The sequence below is a fragment of the Schistocerca gregaria genome, chromosome 3 (assembly GCF_023897955.1).
Source record: "Schistocerca gregaria isolate iqSchGreg1 chromosome 3, iqSchGreg1.2, whole genome shotgun sequence".
NCBI classification, from domain to species: Eukaryota; Metazoa; Arthropoda; class Insecta; order Orthoptera; family Acrididae; genus Schistocerca; species Schistocerca gregaria.
Window position 1 is genome coordinate 935,649,015 of NC_064922.1, and position 13,823 is coordinate 935,662,837.

General features: G+C 41.0%; 1 protein-coding gene across 1 annotated transcript in view; it reads right to left on the minus strand.

The window, feature by feature from the left end:
* The window catches only part of LOC126355832 (general transcription factor 3C polypeptide 4-like), a 205,604-nt gene that overhangs the window by 9,222 nt on the left and 182,559 nt on the right, over nucleotides 1-13,823 (minus strand). Inside the window, exon 10 of the mRNA XM_050006280.1 lies at nucleotides 9,644-9,821. Coding sequence (XP_049862237.1) covers nucleotides 9,644-9,821 — 178 coding nt within the window. The remainder of the gene's footprint in view (nucleotides 1-9,643; nucleotides 9,822-13,823) is intronic.

The window sequence follows — 13,823 nt, forward strand, 5'->3', positions numbered from 1 at the left end:
GCATTCTGGGAATCACAGGCTCAGCCTTAAGTTCTGGAATGCAGCAATGCATTTCTCAGAAGCTGTGCATGATCAAAACAAAATACAGAAGACACTGCTCTTGGTGGTAAGCCGAAAGGTGAATCCATCTTTGCAACAAACAATGCAATTGGGCCCCTGGATTCTGAAGAACCCAAACCAACATGTTGGAATATGAAAGAATTAAAGCCTCCTACCAATGAGATTTCTAACATATGACCAAAATATATATATTTGGTTAACAACAGTTTAGACAAGAATAGAAAAGAAGCTTTCGAAATGAGATGGTACAAAAGATCAGTAGATCACATAAATAATGAGGAGGTATTGAATAGAAAGAACGGGAATTTGTGGCACAACTTGACTAAAAGAAGGGATTGGTTGGTAGGACACCTTCTGAGGCATCATGGGATCACCAATTTAGTACTGAAGGGAAGTGGGGAGAGTAAAAAAGAGTCAGACCAAGGAATGAATACAGTAAGCAGATTCAGAAGGATGTAGGTTGCAGTAGTTACTCAGAGATGAAGACGCTTGCACAGGATAGAGTAACATGGAGAGCTGTATCAAACTGCTCTTTGACTGAAGACCACGACAACAACAACAACATACATTCCAAAATATTATTTTTGTGAACAAATTATAAGTTTTTATCACATTACATACATAGAGTAATACATGAGTTATGGCAGTAGTTTGTTTTGTAATAAAGCTTACAGTGAACTAGATGGCAGCTAAATGCATCAATAATATATGTAGCTACAAGTTTGGAGGTCATCATAAAGAGTGAGTCCATAATTTTGGAGACAAGTTAGAGATAATTCACTAAGTCAAGTGTAAAAAGTGGGCCTGTCATGTATTATTCATGTTTTTGTTGTTGTTGTGTGGTGGTGGTGGTGGTGGTGGTCTTCAGTTCAATGAAGTTTGGTGTGAGATTTCACACTATTCTGTGCAAGCTTCTTCATCTCTTTATAGCTATTGCAGCCTACCTCCATTTGAATCTGCTTATGGTAATCAAGCCTTGATCTCCCTCTACAATTTTTAACCCTCACACTTCCTTCTATCAACAGATTTATGAGTCATTGAATCCTCAGGATGTATTCCTTCTTTTAACCAGTGGAAAATCCAAGATATAATAATGACAGTATTATGAAAAAGAAAGGTTGCTACTCACCATGTAGACAAGATGTTGAGTCACAGACAGATGCAACAAAGAGACTGTCATACATGTTGAGCTTTCAGCCAAAAGGCCCTTTTCTAAAGGAGACAACACACACACATTCACGCAAGCACAATTCACATACACTACGCGTACGTGTGAGTTGTGTCTACATGAGTACGCATATTTCCTGATATCCTGGATGGAGAAGGTGCAGCTGTGTCTGCAGTTGACACTCATAGATAAGCTCAGCAGGGCAACAGGAATCTATAGAAGCTGTCTGGAAGGCCATCAAAAATGCTGTATTGCCTTCTTGGTGGGAAAGCCCTGCAGCTATTTTTTTCATCTGGGTTTTAGAGGTGTAAACCATACATTCAGTCTCCCTGTTAGATTTGCGGTGAAAAGGAGGGGTGTGAACAAGGCGAATACTTGACCACACACAGAAAGCACAAAATGCCTGGGACAGGAACTGAGGTCCATTGTCAGAAACGAGAGTAGCCGGGAGACACTCCGTGGATTTTTTTTTATTTTTTTTTTTGAGGAAGCACAAATAGTGACTTTGATAGTGATCAAGGAGCACCAGACCACATATGGAAAACGGGTCAATGACAATCAACTAAAATACATCCACAAATAGACCTGCAAAAAATACACCATGCTGTCTTGCTGGAGGCCAGAGGGAGAATGAAGCCTTGGGCACTGCATGTTGACTAGCAGACTGAGGACCTGCAACAACCAAATGCTCCAGCTCATGGTCAATGCCAAGCCAAGCTTAGGTGCAGGAAATACCACAGTGACCCTCATGTAACGGTTGTTAGACTTCCCACTGCCAACTCCTCAGAATAAACACCCTAGGGTCTGTGTCATCTGTAGAGAGGAGGAGGACCCTGTCTAAGACTGAGAGACAGTGGTGCAAGACAAAGTAGTTACGAAGTGGATTGGAAGTGCGGCCCAGAGGATGAGACGACCATTCATGCTGGACAAAGTGGATGACCTGCTGAAGAAAGGGGTCACATGCTGTGTCCTTGCCGACCTGGGTACTAGTGATGGTAACTCCATCCACCACTTGGCGGCAGGCAATATCATAGAGATATTTGGAGAGGAACAAGGCCTACTGCTGCAATCTGTGGGTCAATTTGTTGGCAACCGAGGAGGATTGTGTATGGTTTGTTGTTGGCGTCTTCAGTCCTGAGACTGGTTTGATGCAGCTCTCCATGCTACTCTATCCTGTGCAAGCTGCTTCATCCCCCAGTACCTACTGCAACCTACATCCTTCTGAATCTGCTTAGTGTACTCATCTCTCGGTCTCCCTCTATGATTTTTACCCTCCACGCTGCCCTCCAATGCTAAATTTGTGATCCCTTGATGCATCAAAAGATGTCCTACCAACCGATCCCTTCTTCTAGTCAAGTTGTGCCACAAACTTCTCTTCTCCCCAATCCTATTCAATACCTCCTCATTAGTTACGTGATCTATCCACCTTATCTTCAGTATTCTTCTGTAGCACCACATTTCGAAAGCTTCTATTCTCTTCTTGTCCAAACTAGTTATCATCCATGTTTCACTTCCATACATGGCTACACTCCATACAAATACTTTCAGAAACGACTTCCTGATACATAAATCTATATTCGATGTTAACAAATTTCTCTTCTTCAGAAACGCTTTCCTTGCCATTGCCAGTCTACATTTTATATCCTCTCTACTTCGACCATCATCAGTTATTTTACTTCCTAAATAGCAAAACTCCTTTACTACTTTAAGTGTCTCATTTCCTAATCTAATTCCCTCAGCATCACCCGATTTAATTTGACTACATTCCATTATCCTCGTTTTGCTTTTGTTAATGTTCATCTTATATCCTCCTTTCAAGACACTGTCCATTCCGTTCAACTGCTCTTCCAAGTCCTTTGCCGTCTCTGACAGAATTACAATGTCATCGGCGAACCTCAAGGTTTTTACTTCGTCTCCATGAATTTTAATACCTACTCCAAATTTTTCTTTTGTTTCCTTTACTGCTTGCTCAATATACAGATTGAATAACATCGGGGAGAGGCTACAACCCTGTCTCACTCCTTTCCCAACCACTGCTTCCCTTTCATGCCCCTCGACTCTTATTACTGCCATCTGGTTTCTGTACAAATTATAAATAGCCTTTCGCTCCCTGTATTTTACCCCTGCCACCTTTAGTATTTGAAAGAGAGTATTCCAGTCAACATTGTCAAAAGCTTTCTCTAAGTCTACAAATGCTAGAAACGTAGGTTTGCCTTTTCTTAATCTTTCTTTTAAGATAAGTCGTAAGGTCAGTATTGCCTCACGTGTTCCAACATTTCGACGGAATCCAAACTGATCCTCACCGAGGTCTGCATCTACCAGTTTTTCCATTCGTCTGTAAAGAATTCGCGTTAGTATTTTGCAGCCGTGGCTTATTAAACTGATAGTTCGGTAATTTTCACATCTGTCAGCACCTGCTTTCTTTGGGATTGGAATTATTATATTCTTCTTGAAGTCTGAGGGTATTTCGCCTGTCTCATACATCTTGCTCACCAGCTGGTAGAGTTTTGTCATGACTGGCTCTCCCAAGGCCGTCAGTAGTTCTAATGGAATGTTGTCTACTCCGGGGGCCTTGTTTCGACTCAGGTCTTTCAGTGCTCTGTCAAACTCTTCACGCAGTATCGTATCTCCCATTTCGTCTTCATCTACATCCTCTTCTATTTCCATAATATTGTCCTCAAGTACATCGCCCTTGTATAAACCTTCTATATACTCTTTCCACCTTTCTGCCTTCCCTTCTTTGCTTAGAACTGGGCTGCCATCTGAGCTCTTGATATTCATACACGTGGTTCTCTTCTCTCCAAAGGTCTCTTTAATTTTCCTGTAGGCAGTATCTATCTTACCCCTAGTGAGATAAGCTTCTACATCCTTACATTTGTCCTCTAGCCATCCCTGTTTAGCCATTTTGCACTTCCTGTCGATCTCATTTTTGAGACGTTTGTATTCCTTTTTGCCTGCTTCATTTACTGCATTTTTATATTTTCTCCTTTCATCAATTAAATTCAATATTTCTTCTGTTACCCAAGGATTTCTAGCAGCCCTCGTCTTTGTACCTACTTTATCCTCTGCTGCCTTCACTACTACATCCCTCAGAGCTACCCATTCTTCTTCTACTGTATTTCTTTCCCCTATTCCTGTCAATTGTTCCCTTATGCTCTCTCTGAAACTCTGTACAACCTCTGGTTCTTTCAGTTTATCCAGGTCCCATCTCCTTAATTTCCCACATTTTTGCAGTTTCTTCAGTTTTAATCTACAGGTCATAACCAATAGATTGTGGTCAGAGTCCACATCTGCCCCTGGAAATGTCTTACAACTTAAAACCTGGTTCCTAAATCTCTGTCTTACCATTATATAATCTATCTGATACCTTTTAGTATCTCCAGGGTTCTTCCACGTATACAACCTTCTTTCATGATTCTTAAACCAAGTGTTAGCTATGATTAAGTTGTGCTCTGTGCAAAATTCTATTAGGCGGCTTCCTCTTTCATTTCTTAGCCCCAATCCATATTCACCTACTACGTTTCCTTCTCTCCCTTTTCCTACACTCGAATTCCAGTCACCCATTACTATTAAATTTTCGTCTCCCTTCACTATCTGAATAATTTCTTTTATTTCATCGTACATTTCTTCAATTTCTTCATCATCTGCAGAGCTAGTTGGCATATAAACTTGTACTACTGTAGTAGGTGTGGGCTTCGTATCTATCTTGGCCACAATAATGCGTTCACTATGCTGTTTGTAGTAGCTTACCCGCATTCCTATTTTCCTATTCATTATTACACCTACTCCTGCATTACCCCTATTTGATTTTGTGTTTATAACCCTGTAGTCACCTGACCAGAAGTCTTGTTCCTCCTGCCACCGAACTTCACTAATTCCCACTATATCTAACTTTAACCTATCCATTTCCCTTTTTAAATTTTCTAACCTACCTGCCCGATTAAGGGATCTGACATTCCACGCTCCGATCCGTAGAACGCCAGTTTTCTTTCTCCTGATAACGACATCCTCCTGAGTAGTCCCCGCCCGGAGATCCGAATGGGGGACTATTTTACCTCCGGAATATTTTACCCAAGAGGATGCCATCATCATTTAATCATACAGTAAAGCTGCATGTCCTCGGGAAAAATTACGGCTGTAGTTTCCCCTTGCTTTCAGCCGTTCGTAGTACCAGCACAGCAAGGCCGTTTTGGTTAATGTTGCAAGGCCAGATCAGTCAATCATCCAGACTGTTGCCCCTGCAACTACTGAAAAGGCTGCTGCCCCTCTTCAGGAACCACACGTTTGTCTGGCCTCTCAACAGATACCCCTCCGTTGTGGTTGTACCTACGGTACGGCCATCTGTATCGCTGAGGCACGCAAGCCTCCCCACCAACGGCGAGGTCCATGGTTCATGGGGGTAGGTGTGTATGGTAATAAAGGTAAAAGGCCAAGTCATTGATCTGTAGGTAATGCCAGCCATGAACTGACCAAGCAAGGGGATTTGCATCAACTTGGTAGCAGGGAGCTATAGGAATCTGCCTAGCATGGAAAAAATCCAGGACAAGCCGACTGCTTCAGGGTTATGTAGGCTTGCAAGTCTGTGGTGCTCCCTAAGCCTTCCACAAAGATATCCTGAAATTCTGAAAACAGTTATTTCAATGATAGGTAGGGGACTTCACCAGAATACCAACTGTATGGAGTCCACAGCTGAAAAACCAAAGGCCTGAAAGGCATCAAACCCGAAAAGTTTTACTGAACTAGCATTGTGGATGGCAATAAAAGCAATAGGCTGAGTCATTGATCCATAGGTAATGTCAGCCATAAACTGACCAAGCAAGCGGATTTGCCATTTACCATATCCCCATAGGCTTCTGTTTATGTGTGACAGTGGCACAGAGCCAATATCTGAAAATGTTTAGGCATTAAGAAGGGAAACTGCCATGCTGGTGTCTACCTGCTGCTGCAGCTATTGCAAGAGAACCAAAACCTCAATACAAGGCTTGTTGGAATCCTGATCAGGAACTGGCCCTGACAATGTCACTTCCTTGATGTCCATATCCATTTTCTCCCATGCTGCGTTCTGTGCAGTTAAGTGGCAGACTACTACAATGTGGCCTTTTTTTCGACACTTACAACTGGTAACTCAACAATGAGGCAGGAGACACATCCAGCCATCCTGTACTGCAATGACATCACACCATGCTTCCAGAAGCTGACCAGTGGTGTACGAGATCTCATACGACTGCACAATGGACAAAATGCATTGGTAGAATTCAACCCTAGCGAACATGACGTTAGTGCGGAAGTCATAATAGGAAGACAACAACGAGCATAAATTGTCAAATGAAAATGAGGAAGGTTCCTGTAACAGGGTCAGCTGCTGCAAGGTGGGAGAAATCAAAGAAAAAACAGTGCATGACACCTATACATCCACAGATTGGGAAGTGTACAAACACCACTTACAGCAACATTTCCATAACCTCCACAGTGTGGAGGGCCAATGCAAGAAGCAACCCTATCAGTGTTATCAAGCGTGAGCCATGATCCTTGATGGCTTTAGTCACTAGTGCCTTTTTGTTATAGCCAGTTTGAAAGAGCTGTATGTGGACATCATGTTCACGATGTTATCAACTGCTCTGTCCCAGATAAGGAAGCCTGGCCCTCCAATTTGAAAACCCTTCCTCCTTAGAGGTTTTGTCCATTGTGCAGTTGTATGAGATCTCACACACCACTGGTCAGCTTCTGGAAGCATGGTGTGATGTCATTGCAGTACAGGATGGCTGGATGCGTCCCCTGCATCTTGGGAGGACGATGTCGCTGCACTGCAATCCGGCCAACCAGGCAAGTTCTGCACAGAACATAAACAGCATTCCAGCCACCACTCTGTCAAGCAGTGGGAATGTAGGAGGAAACATAGCTGGAGGCAAATGGAGAGAGCAATACCAGCCCATTTTGTTGCAGGACTGTAAGAAGTTCCATCTATTGTTGCAACAATTTATGAAGTAGAGACTCCATGTCACAACAAGATGTGGAAAAGAACCACACAAAAAAACACATGAAACAAGACCCTACTCACTGCCAATGTGTTCTGACCACAAGAACATACAGATAATACTTACCCAAAAAGACACTTGCCATGGAGTGGCTACACTATTAGTCCAATAAACATAGGCCAAACATCAACATATGAATGAGAGCGAGGCTGGCCAGGCCTGACTCTATAAACTGTCGGCCAGCTTGTAGAGTGCATTTCAAAGAGGCTGCACTAGCTTCCAAGAGTAGTGGCCTCTGCTGGCACTAGCATCTTCTGACATTTGAGGTGCACCATACAACTGTGCACCAGGATCGTGGGTGTGGAATTCATGTAGGTCACTATCAATGCTTTCTCTCTGTGGTCAATAGTTATAAATTTGTTTCATAGTGTTGTTATTGCAGAAATAGTTTAGTAATGCAAGCCACTTTGATTCCTGTAAATGTAACCTCTATCTGTACAAAACACATTCAGCCTAGGATGATCATGAACAAGTTTTGGAGCCCAACAATGGTCTCTTCATTTTAATGGCTGTCATCTGTTTCACATCAAGAAGTCCAATCCTTCTACAATCTACCATGGAGGCAGAAATTAGAAGGAATAACTTTGGCAGACCCATTAAAAGTGCACAGTTAGTTGATAACCAAAACTCCCATCATATTTCCTTCTCTAATCACAACAAGATCATTGTTGTTACAAATTAATCAATGCTCAGTATTCCCCTTGTCAATCAATGTATTCAGAAGAGTGCAACATTAGCAACAAGGCCACATTACTCCTTCTCTCCAAATCTATTTCTTCATTGTTATTCCTCAGCTGACTAGTAATTCATTCACTTTATCAATTTAATCAAATAATATATTAAAAACAAAAATTCCAAGACTTACCAAGCGGGAAATGCCGGTAGATAGGCACAATGAATAAAACACACAAACACACACACAGAATTTCGAGGTTTCACAACCGGCGGCTGCTTCGTCAGGAAAGAGGGAAGGAAAAGGAAAGATGAAAGGATGTGGGTTTTAAGGGAGAGGATAAGGAGTCATTCCAATCCCAGGAGCGGAAAGACTTACCTTCGGGGAAAAAAAGGATAGGTATATACTCGCGCACACACACATACACGCATATCCATCCATACATACACAAATAATGATGCACATGTTCTGTCAGTAGAGGATTATAATATGGACAGTCAAGACTTTAACTGATAACAGTGCATTATGAGTCACATTATGTATTGTTTATTATTGCCATTATTCTTTCTCCTAAATATAAAACTTACACTTTGATTTAAAAGAATCCTTTATGGCCCAACACATAAGGTACTTCTTCACAATGAAACATCAGGTATACTGTAAATGTGGTGAGAATGATTAAACTGAACATAAGATACATGTAATTTCATCCTTGTTATACCAATATATACATCTCCATGCATTTGTATATCAAGAGTGTTGCCAACCAGTTATATCAAATTCAGATATTATACCCAGTGCATGACATCACAAAAAATGATAATTCATAAAACATCGTCAGCAGATAAAAGATTACTTGTTACCATTGGCTACAGTTTAACCAGTTGTTGCTTCACCACTATTGATACGCATTATTCAGCAACTTTAAAGAATAAACTTTAAAAATGCTAGAAAATGTAAACAGTTATGAAAAGAATAGATTGATAACTCACCATGCAGATGAATCATTGAGTTGTAGACAGAACTATTTTCAACTCAACCCATCATTATAGTGAGAAAAAAATCTATCCTTTTCATAATTGTTGGTATTCTGACCTGGACTTTCCAGAAAATATAAAATAATATGATATGAGAAGATGTGAGATCAAGTCTTATCCTTGACCACAACTTTGACTATTACCATAATCTTGCCATAAGAAGAAGGGTCATACCCAAGATCGTCTTCTCCCCCAGCAAATGGATATTCTGCCACCATATAAGCTATGCAGTATCCTAGTCCATCCCTGTGTCTCTCTTGATCCCCGATTCCTCATCCCAAGGATCATTCAGATGTGCGAAATCAAGATGGTTGTATGACTAGGTCATAAGAGAAAGTACAATCTCAGACTAGGGAAGGAACCAGGCAGAGTACTTTCTGAAAGGAAACATTACAGTATTTTCCTAGAACAGTCAGAGAAACTATGAAAGACCTAAATATCGATAGCCAGTCTTCTCAAATATGACTCCAAACTCAACATGCCACCACACTCCATAACATAGTGAGGCATTTAATTGTCATTCTAAGACTAACCATCCAAAGTGGATTTCAGTTGTTGGCTGTTGTAAGGGATTGGTCATATTCCAGGAAAAGTCTGACCAGACACACACAAGGACCCCTTAATACATATTTTTCCTGAAATATATAATCAGTGCATTGCTGTTTCTCACCTGAGTAAGTTTCATTTGCTGATCCTTGTCTTCTTCTCCACTATTAGGAAGCAGAACCAGCTTTGTATGTGCCAGCCAGAATTCCACTCGCAGCCTAGGAATGTCCCAAGGAAATGGTTTTGTTGCACATGGAAGGTTCTGAAGCAGTGGGACTGCCTTGTTCTTTAAACAGTTCATTCTGCACAAGACAAGAGTTGGAGACTTTCTGCACTTTCTAAAGCGGTACTAAATATGAATCATTCAAACTACAAAATTTGTTTATCACATTTAAAATATATTTCAGAATATAATTTCAATCATTCAGAAAAGATATACAACATTTTACGATATAACAACTCATTCCCTGTTATCAATTTTAAGGCTGAATTTGTCACTTCACATAATCCTGGTAAAGGCCCACATTTGATACATAAATAAGAATGAATAATTTAAACTGCATTCTCTTAAAACTATTTCTTATGCTTCAAAAAAGATGTTTATCAATATGAAAGCATAAGAGACTTGATAAATGATGTAAGATTTATAATTAACATTTTGGACATAAGAAGGTGGTTGTTGTTGTTGTTGTTGTTGTTGTTGTTGTGGTCTTCAGTCCTGAGACTGGTTTGATGCAGCTCTCCATGCTAATCTATCCTGTGCAAGCTCCTTCATCTCCCAGTACCTACTGCAACCTACATCCTTCTGAATCTGCGTACTGTATTCATCTCTTGGTCTCCCTCTACGATTTTTACCCTCCACGCTGCCCTCCAATGCTAAAATTGTGATCCCTTGATGCCTCAGGACATTTCCTACCAGCCGATCCCTTCTTGTAGTCAAGTTGTGCCACAAACTTCTCTTCCCCCAATTCTATTCAATACTTCCTCATTACTTATGTGATCCACCCACCTAATCTTCAACATTCTTCTGAAGCATCACATTTCGAAAGCTTCTATTCTCTTCTTGTCCAAACTAGTTATCGTCCATGTTTCACTTCCATACATGGCTACTCTCCATACAAATACTTTCAGAAAAGACTTCCTGACACTTAAATCTATACTCGATGTTAGCAAATTTCTCTTCTTCAGAAACGCTTTCCTTGCCATTGCCAGTCTACATTTTATGTCCTCTCTACTTCGACCATCATCAGTTATTTTGCTCCCCAAATAGTAAAACTCCTTTACTACTTTAAGTGTCTCATTTCCTAATCTAATTCCCTCAGCATCACCAGAGTTAATTCGACTACATTCCATTATCCTCATTTTGCTTTTGTTGATGTTCATCTGATATACTCCTTTCAAGACACTGTCCATTCCATTCAACTGCTCTTCCAAGTCCTTTGCTGTCTCTGACAGAATTACAATGTCATCGGCAAACCTCAAAGTTTTTATTTCTTCTCCATGGATTTTAATACCTACTCTGAATTTTCTCTTGTTTCCTTTACTTCTTGCTCAATATACAGCTTGAATAACATCGGGGAGAGGCTACAACCCTGTCTTACTCCCTTCCCAACCACTGCTTCCCTTTCATGTCCCTCGACTCTTATAACTGCCATCTGATTTCTGTACAAATTGTAAATAGCCTTTCGCTCCCTGTATTTTACCCCTTCAACTACAGGCCACTTATCCTGTGGATACACGTAGTGGTTTTCATTGCCTTCTGCATCCTCATGTCGTTGATCATTGCTGATTCTTCCGCCTTTAGGGGCAGTTTCCCACCCCTAGGACAAGAGAGTGCCCAGAACCTCTATCCGCTCCTCCGCCCTCTTTGACAAGGCCGTTGGCAGAATGAGGCTGACTTCTTATGCCGGAAGTCTTTGGCCGCCAATGCTGATTATTTATCAAAATTTAGGCAGTGGCGGGGATCGAACCCGGGACCGAAGACGTTTTGATTATGAATCAAAGATGCTACCCCTAGACCACGAGTAGTTGAAGAAGTGTCATGATGATCTCTCCATTGGCAAAAGATTCCGGAATAGTCCCCCATTCGGATCTCTGGGAGGGGACTGCCAAGGGGGAGGTTACCATGAGAAAAAGATTGAATAATCGATGAAAGGATAATGTTCTACGAGTCGGGCTGTGGAATGTCAGAAGCTTGAACGTGGTAGGGAAACTACAAAATTTGAAAAGGGAGATGCAAAGGCTCAATCTAGATATAGTAGGGGTCAGTGAAGTGAAGTGGAAGGAAGACAAGGATTTCTGGTCAGATGAGTATCGGGTAATATCAACAGCAGCAGAAAATGGTATAACAGGTGTAGGATTCGTTATGAATAGGAAGGTAGAGCAGAGGGTGTGTTGCTGTGAACAGTTCAGTGACCGGGTTGTTCTAATCAGAATCGACAGCAGACCAACACCGACAATGATAATTCAGGTATAAATGTCGACGTTGCAAGCTGAAGATGAGCAGATAGAGAAAGTGTATGAGGATATTGAAAGGGTAATGCAGTATGTAAAGGGGGCTGAAAATCTAATAGTCATGGGCAACTGGAATGCAGTTGTAGGGGAAAGAGTAGAAGAAAAGGTTACAGAAGAATATGGGCTTGGGACAAGGAATGAAAGATGAGAAAGACTAATTGAGTTCTGTAACAAGTTTCAGCTAGTAATAGCGAATACCCTATTCAAGAATCACAAGAGGAGGAGGTATACTTGGAAAAGTCTGGAAGATACGGGAAGATTTCAATTAGATTACATCATGGTCAGACAGAGATTCCGAAATCAGATACTGGATTGTAAGGCGTACCTAGGAGCAGATATAGACTCAGATCACAATATAGTAGTGATGAAGAGTAGGCTGAAGTTCAAGACATTAGTCAGGAACAATCAATACGCAAAGAAGTGGGATACAGAAGTTCTAAGGAATGACGAGATACGTTTGAAGTTCTCTAATGCTATACATGCAGCAATAAGGAATAGCGCAGTAGGCAGCACAGTTGAAGAGGAAAGGACATCTCTAAAAAGGGCCATCACAGAAGATGGGAAGGAAAACATAGGTACAAAGAAGGTAGCTGTGAAGAAACCATGGGTAATAGAAGAAATACTTCAGTTGATTGATGAAAGGAGGAAGTACAAACATGTTCCGGGAAAATCAGAAATACAGAAATACAAGTCGCTGAGGAATGAAATAAATAGGAAGTGCAGGGAAGCTAAGACAAAATGGCTGCAGGAAAAATGTGAAGACATCGAAAAAGATATGATTGTCGGAAGGACAGACTCACATATAGGAAAATCAAAACAACCTTTGGTGACATTAAAAGCAACGGTGGTAACATTAAGAGTACAACGGGAATTCCACTGTTAAATGCAGAAGAGAGAGCAGATAGGTGGAAAGAATACATTGAAAGCCTCTATGAGGGTGAAGATTTGTCTGATGTGATAGAAGAAGAAACAGGAGTCGATTTAGAAGAGATTGGGGATCCAGTATTAGAATCGGAATTTAAAAGAGCTTTGGAGGACTTATGGTCAAGGGAGAAGGGATAGATAACATTCCATCAGAATTTCTAAAATCATTAGGGGAAGTGGCAACAAGATGACTATTCACGTTGGTGTTTAGAATATATGAGTCTGGCGACATACCATCTGACTTTCGGAAAAGCATCATCCACACAATTCCTAAGACGGCAAGAGCTGACAAGTGCGAGAATTATCGCACAATCAGCTTAACAGCTCATGCATCGAAGCTGCTTACAAGAATAATATACAGAAGAATGGAAAAGAAAATTGAGACTGCGCTAGGTGACGATCAGTTTGGCTTTAAGAAAAGTAAAGGCACGAGAGAGGCAATTCTGACGTTACGGCTAACAATGGAAGCAAGGCTAAAGAAAAATCAAGACACGTTCATAGGATTTGTCGACCTGGAAAAAGCGTTTGACAATATAAAATGGTGCAAGCTGTTAGAGATTCTGAAAAAAGTAGGGGTAAGCTATAGGGAGAGACGGGTCATATACAATATGTACAACAACCAAGAGGGAATAATAAGAGTGGACGATCAAGAACGAAATGCTCGTATTAAGAAGGGTGTAAGACAAGGCTGTAGCTTTTCGCCCCTACTCTTCAATCTGTACATCGAGGAAGCAATGATGGAAATAAAAGAAAGGTTCAGGAGTGGAATTAAAATACAAGGTGAAAGGATATCAATGATACGATTTGCTGATGACATTGCTATCCTGAGTGAAAGTGAAGAAGAATTAAATGATCTGCTGAGCGGA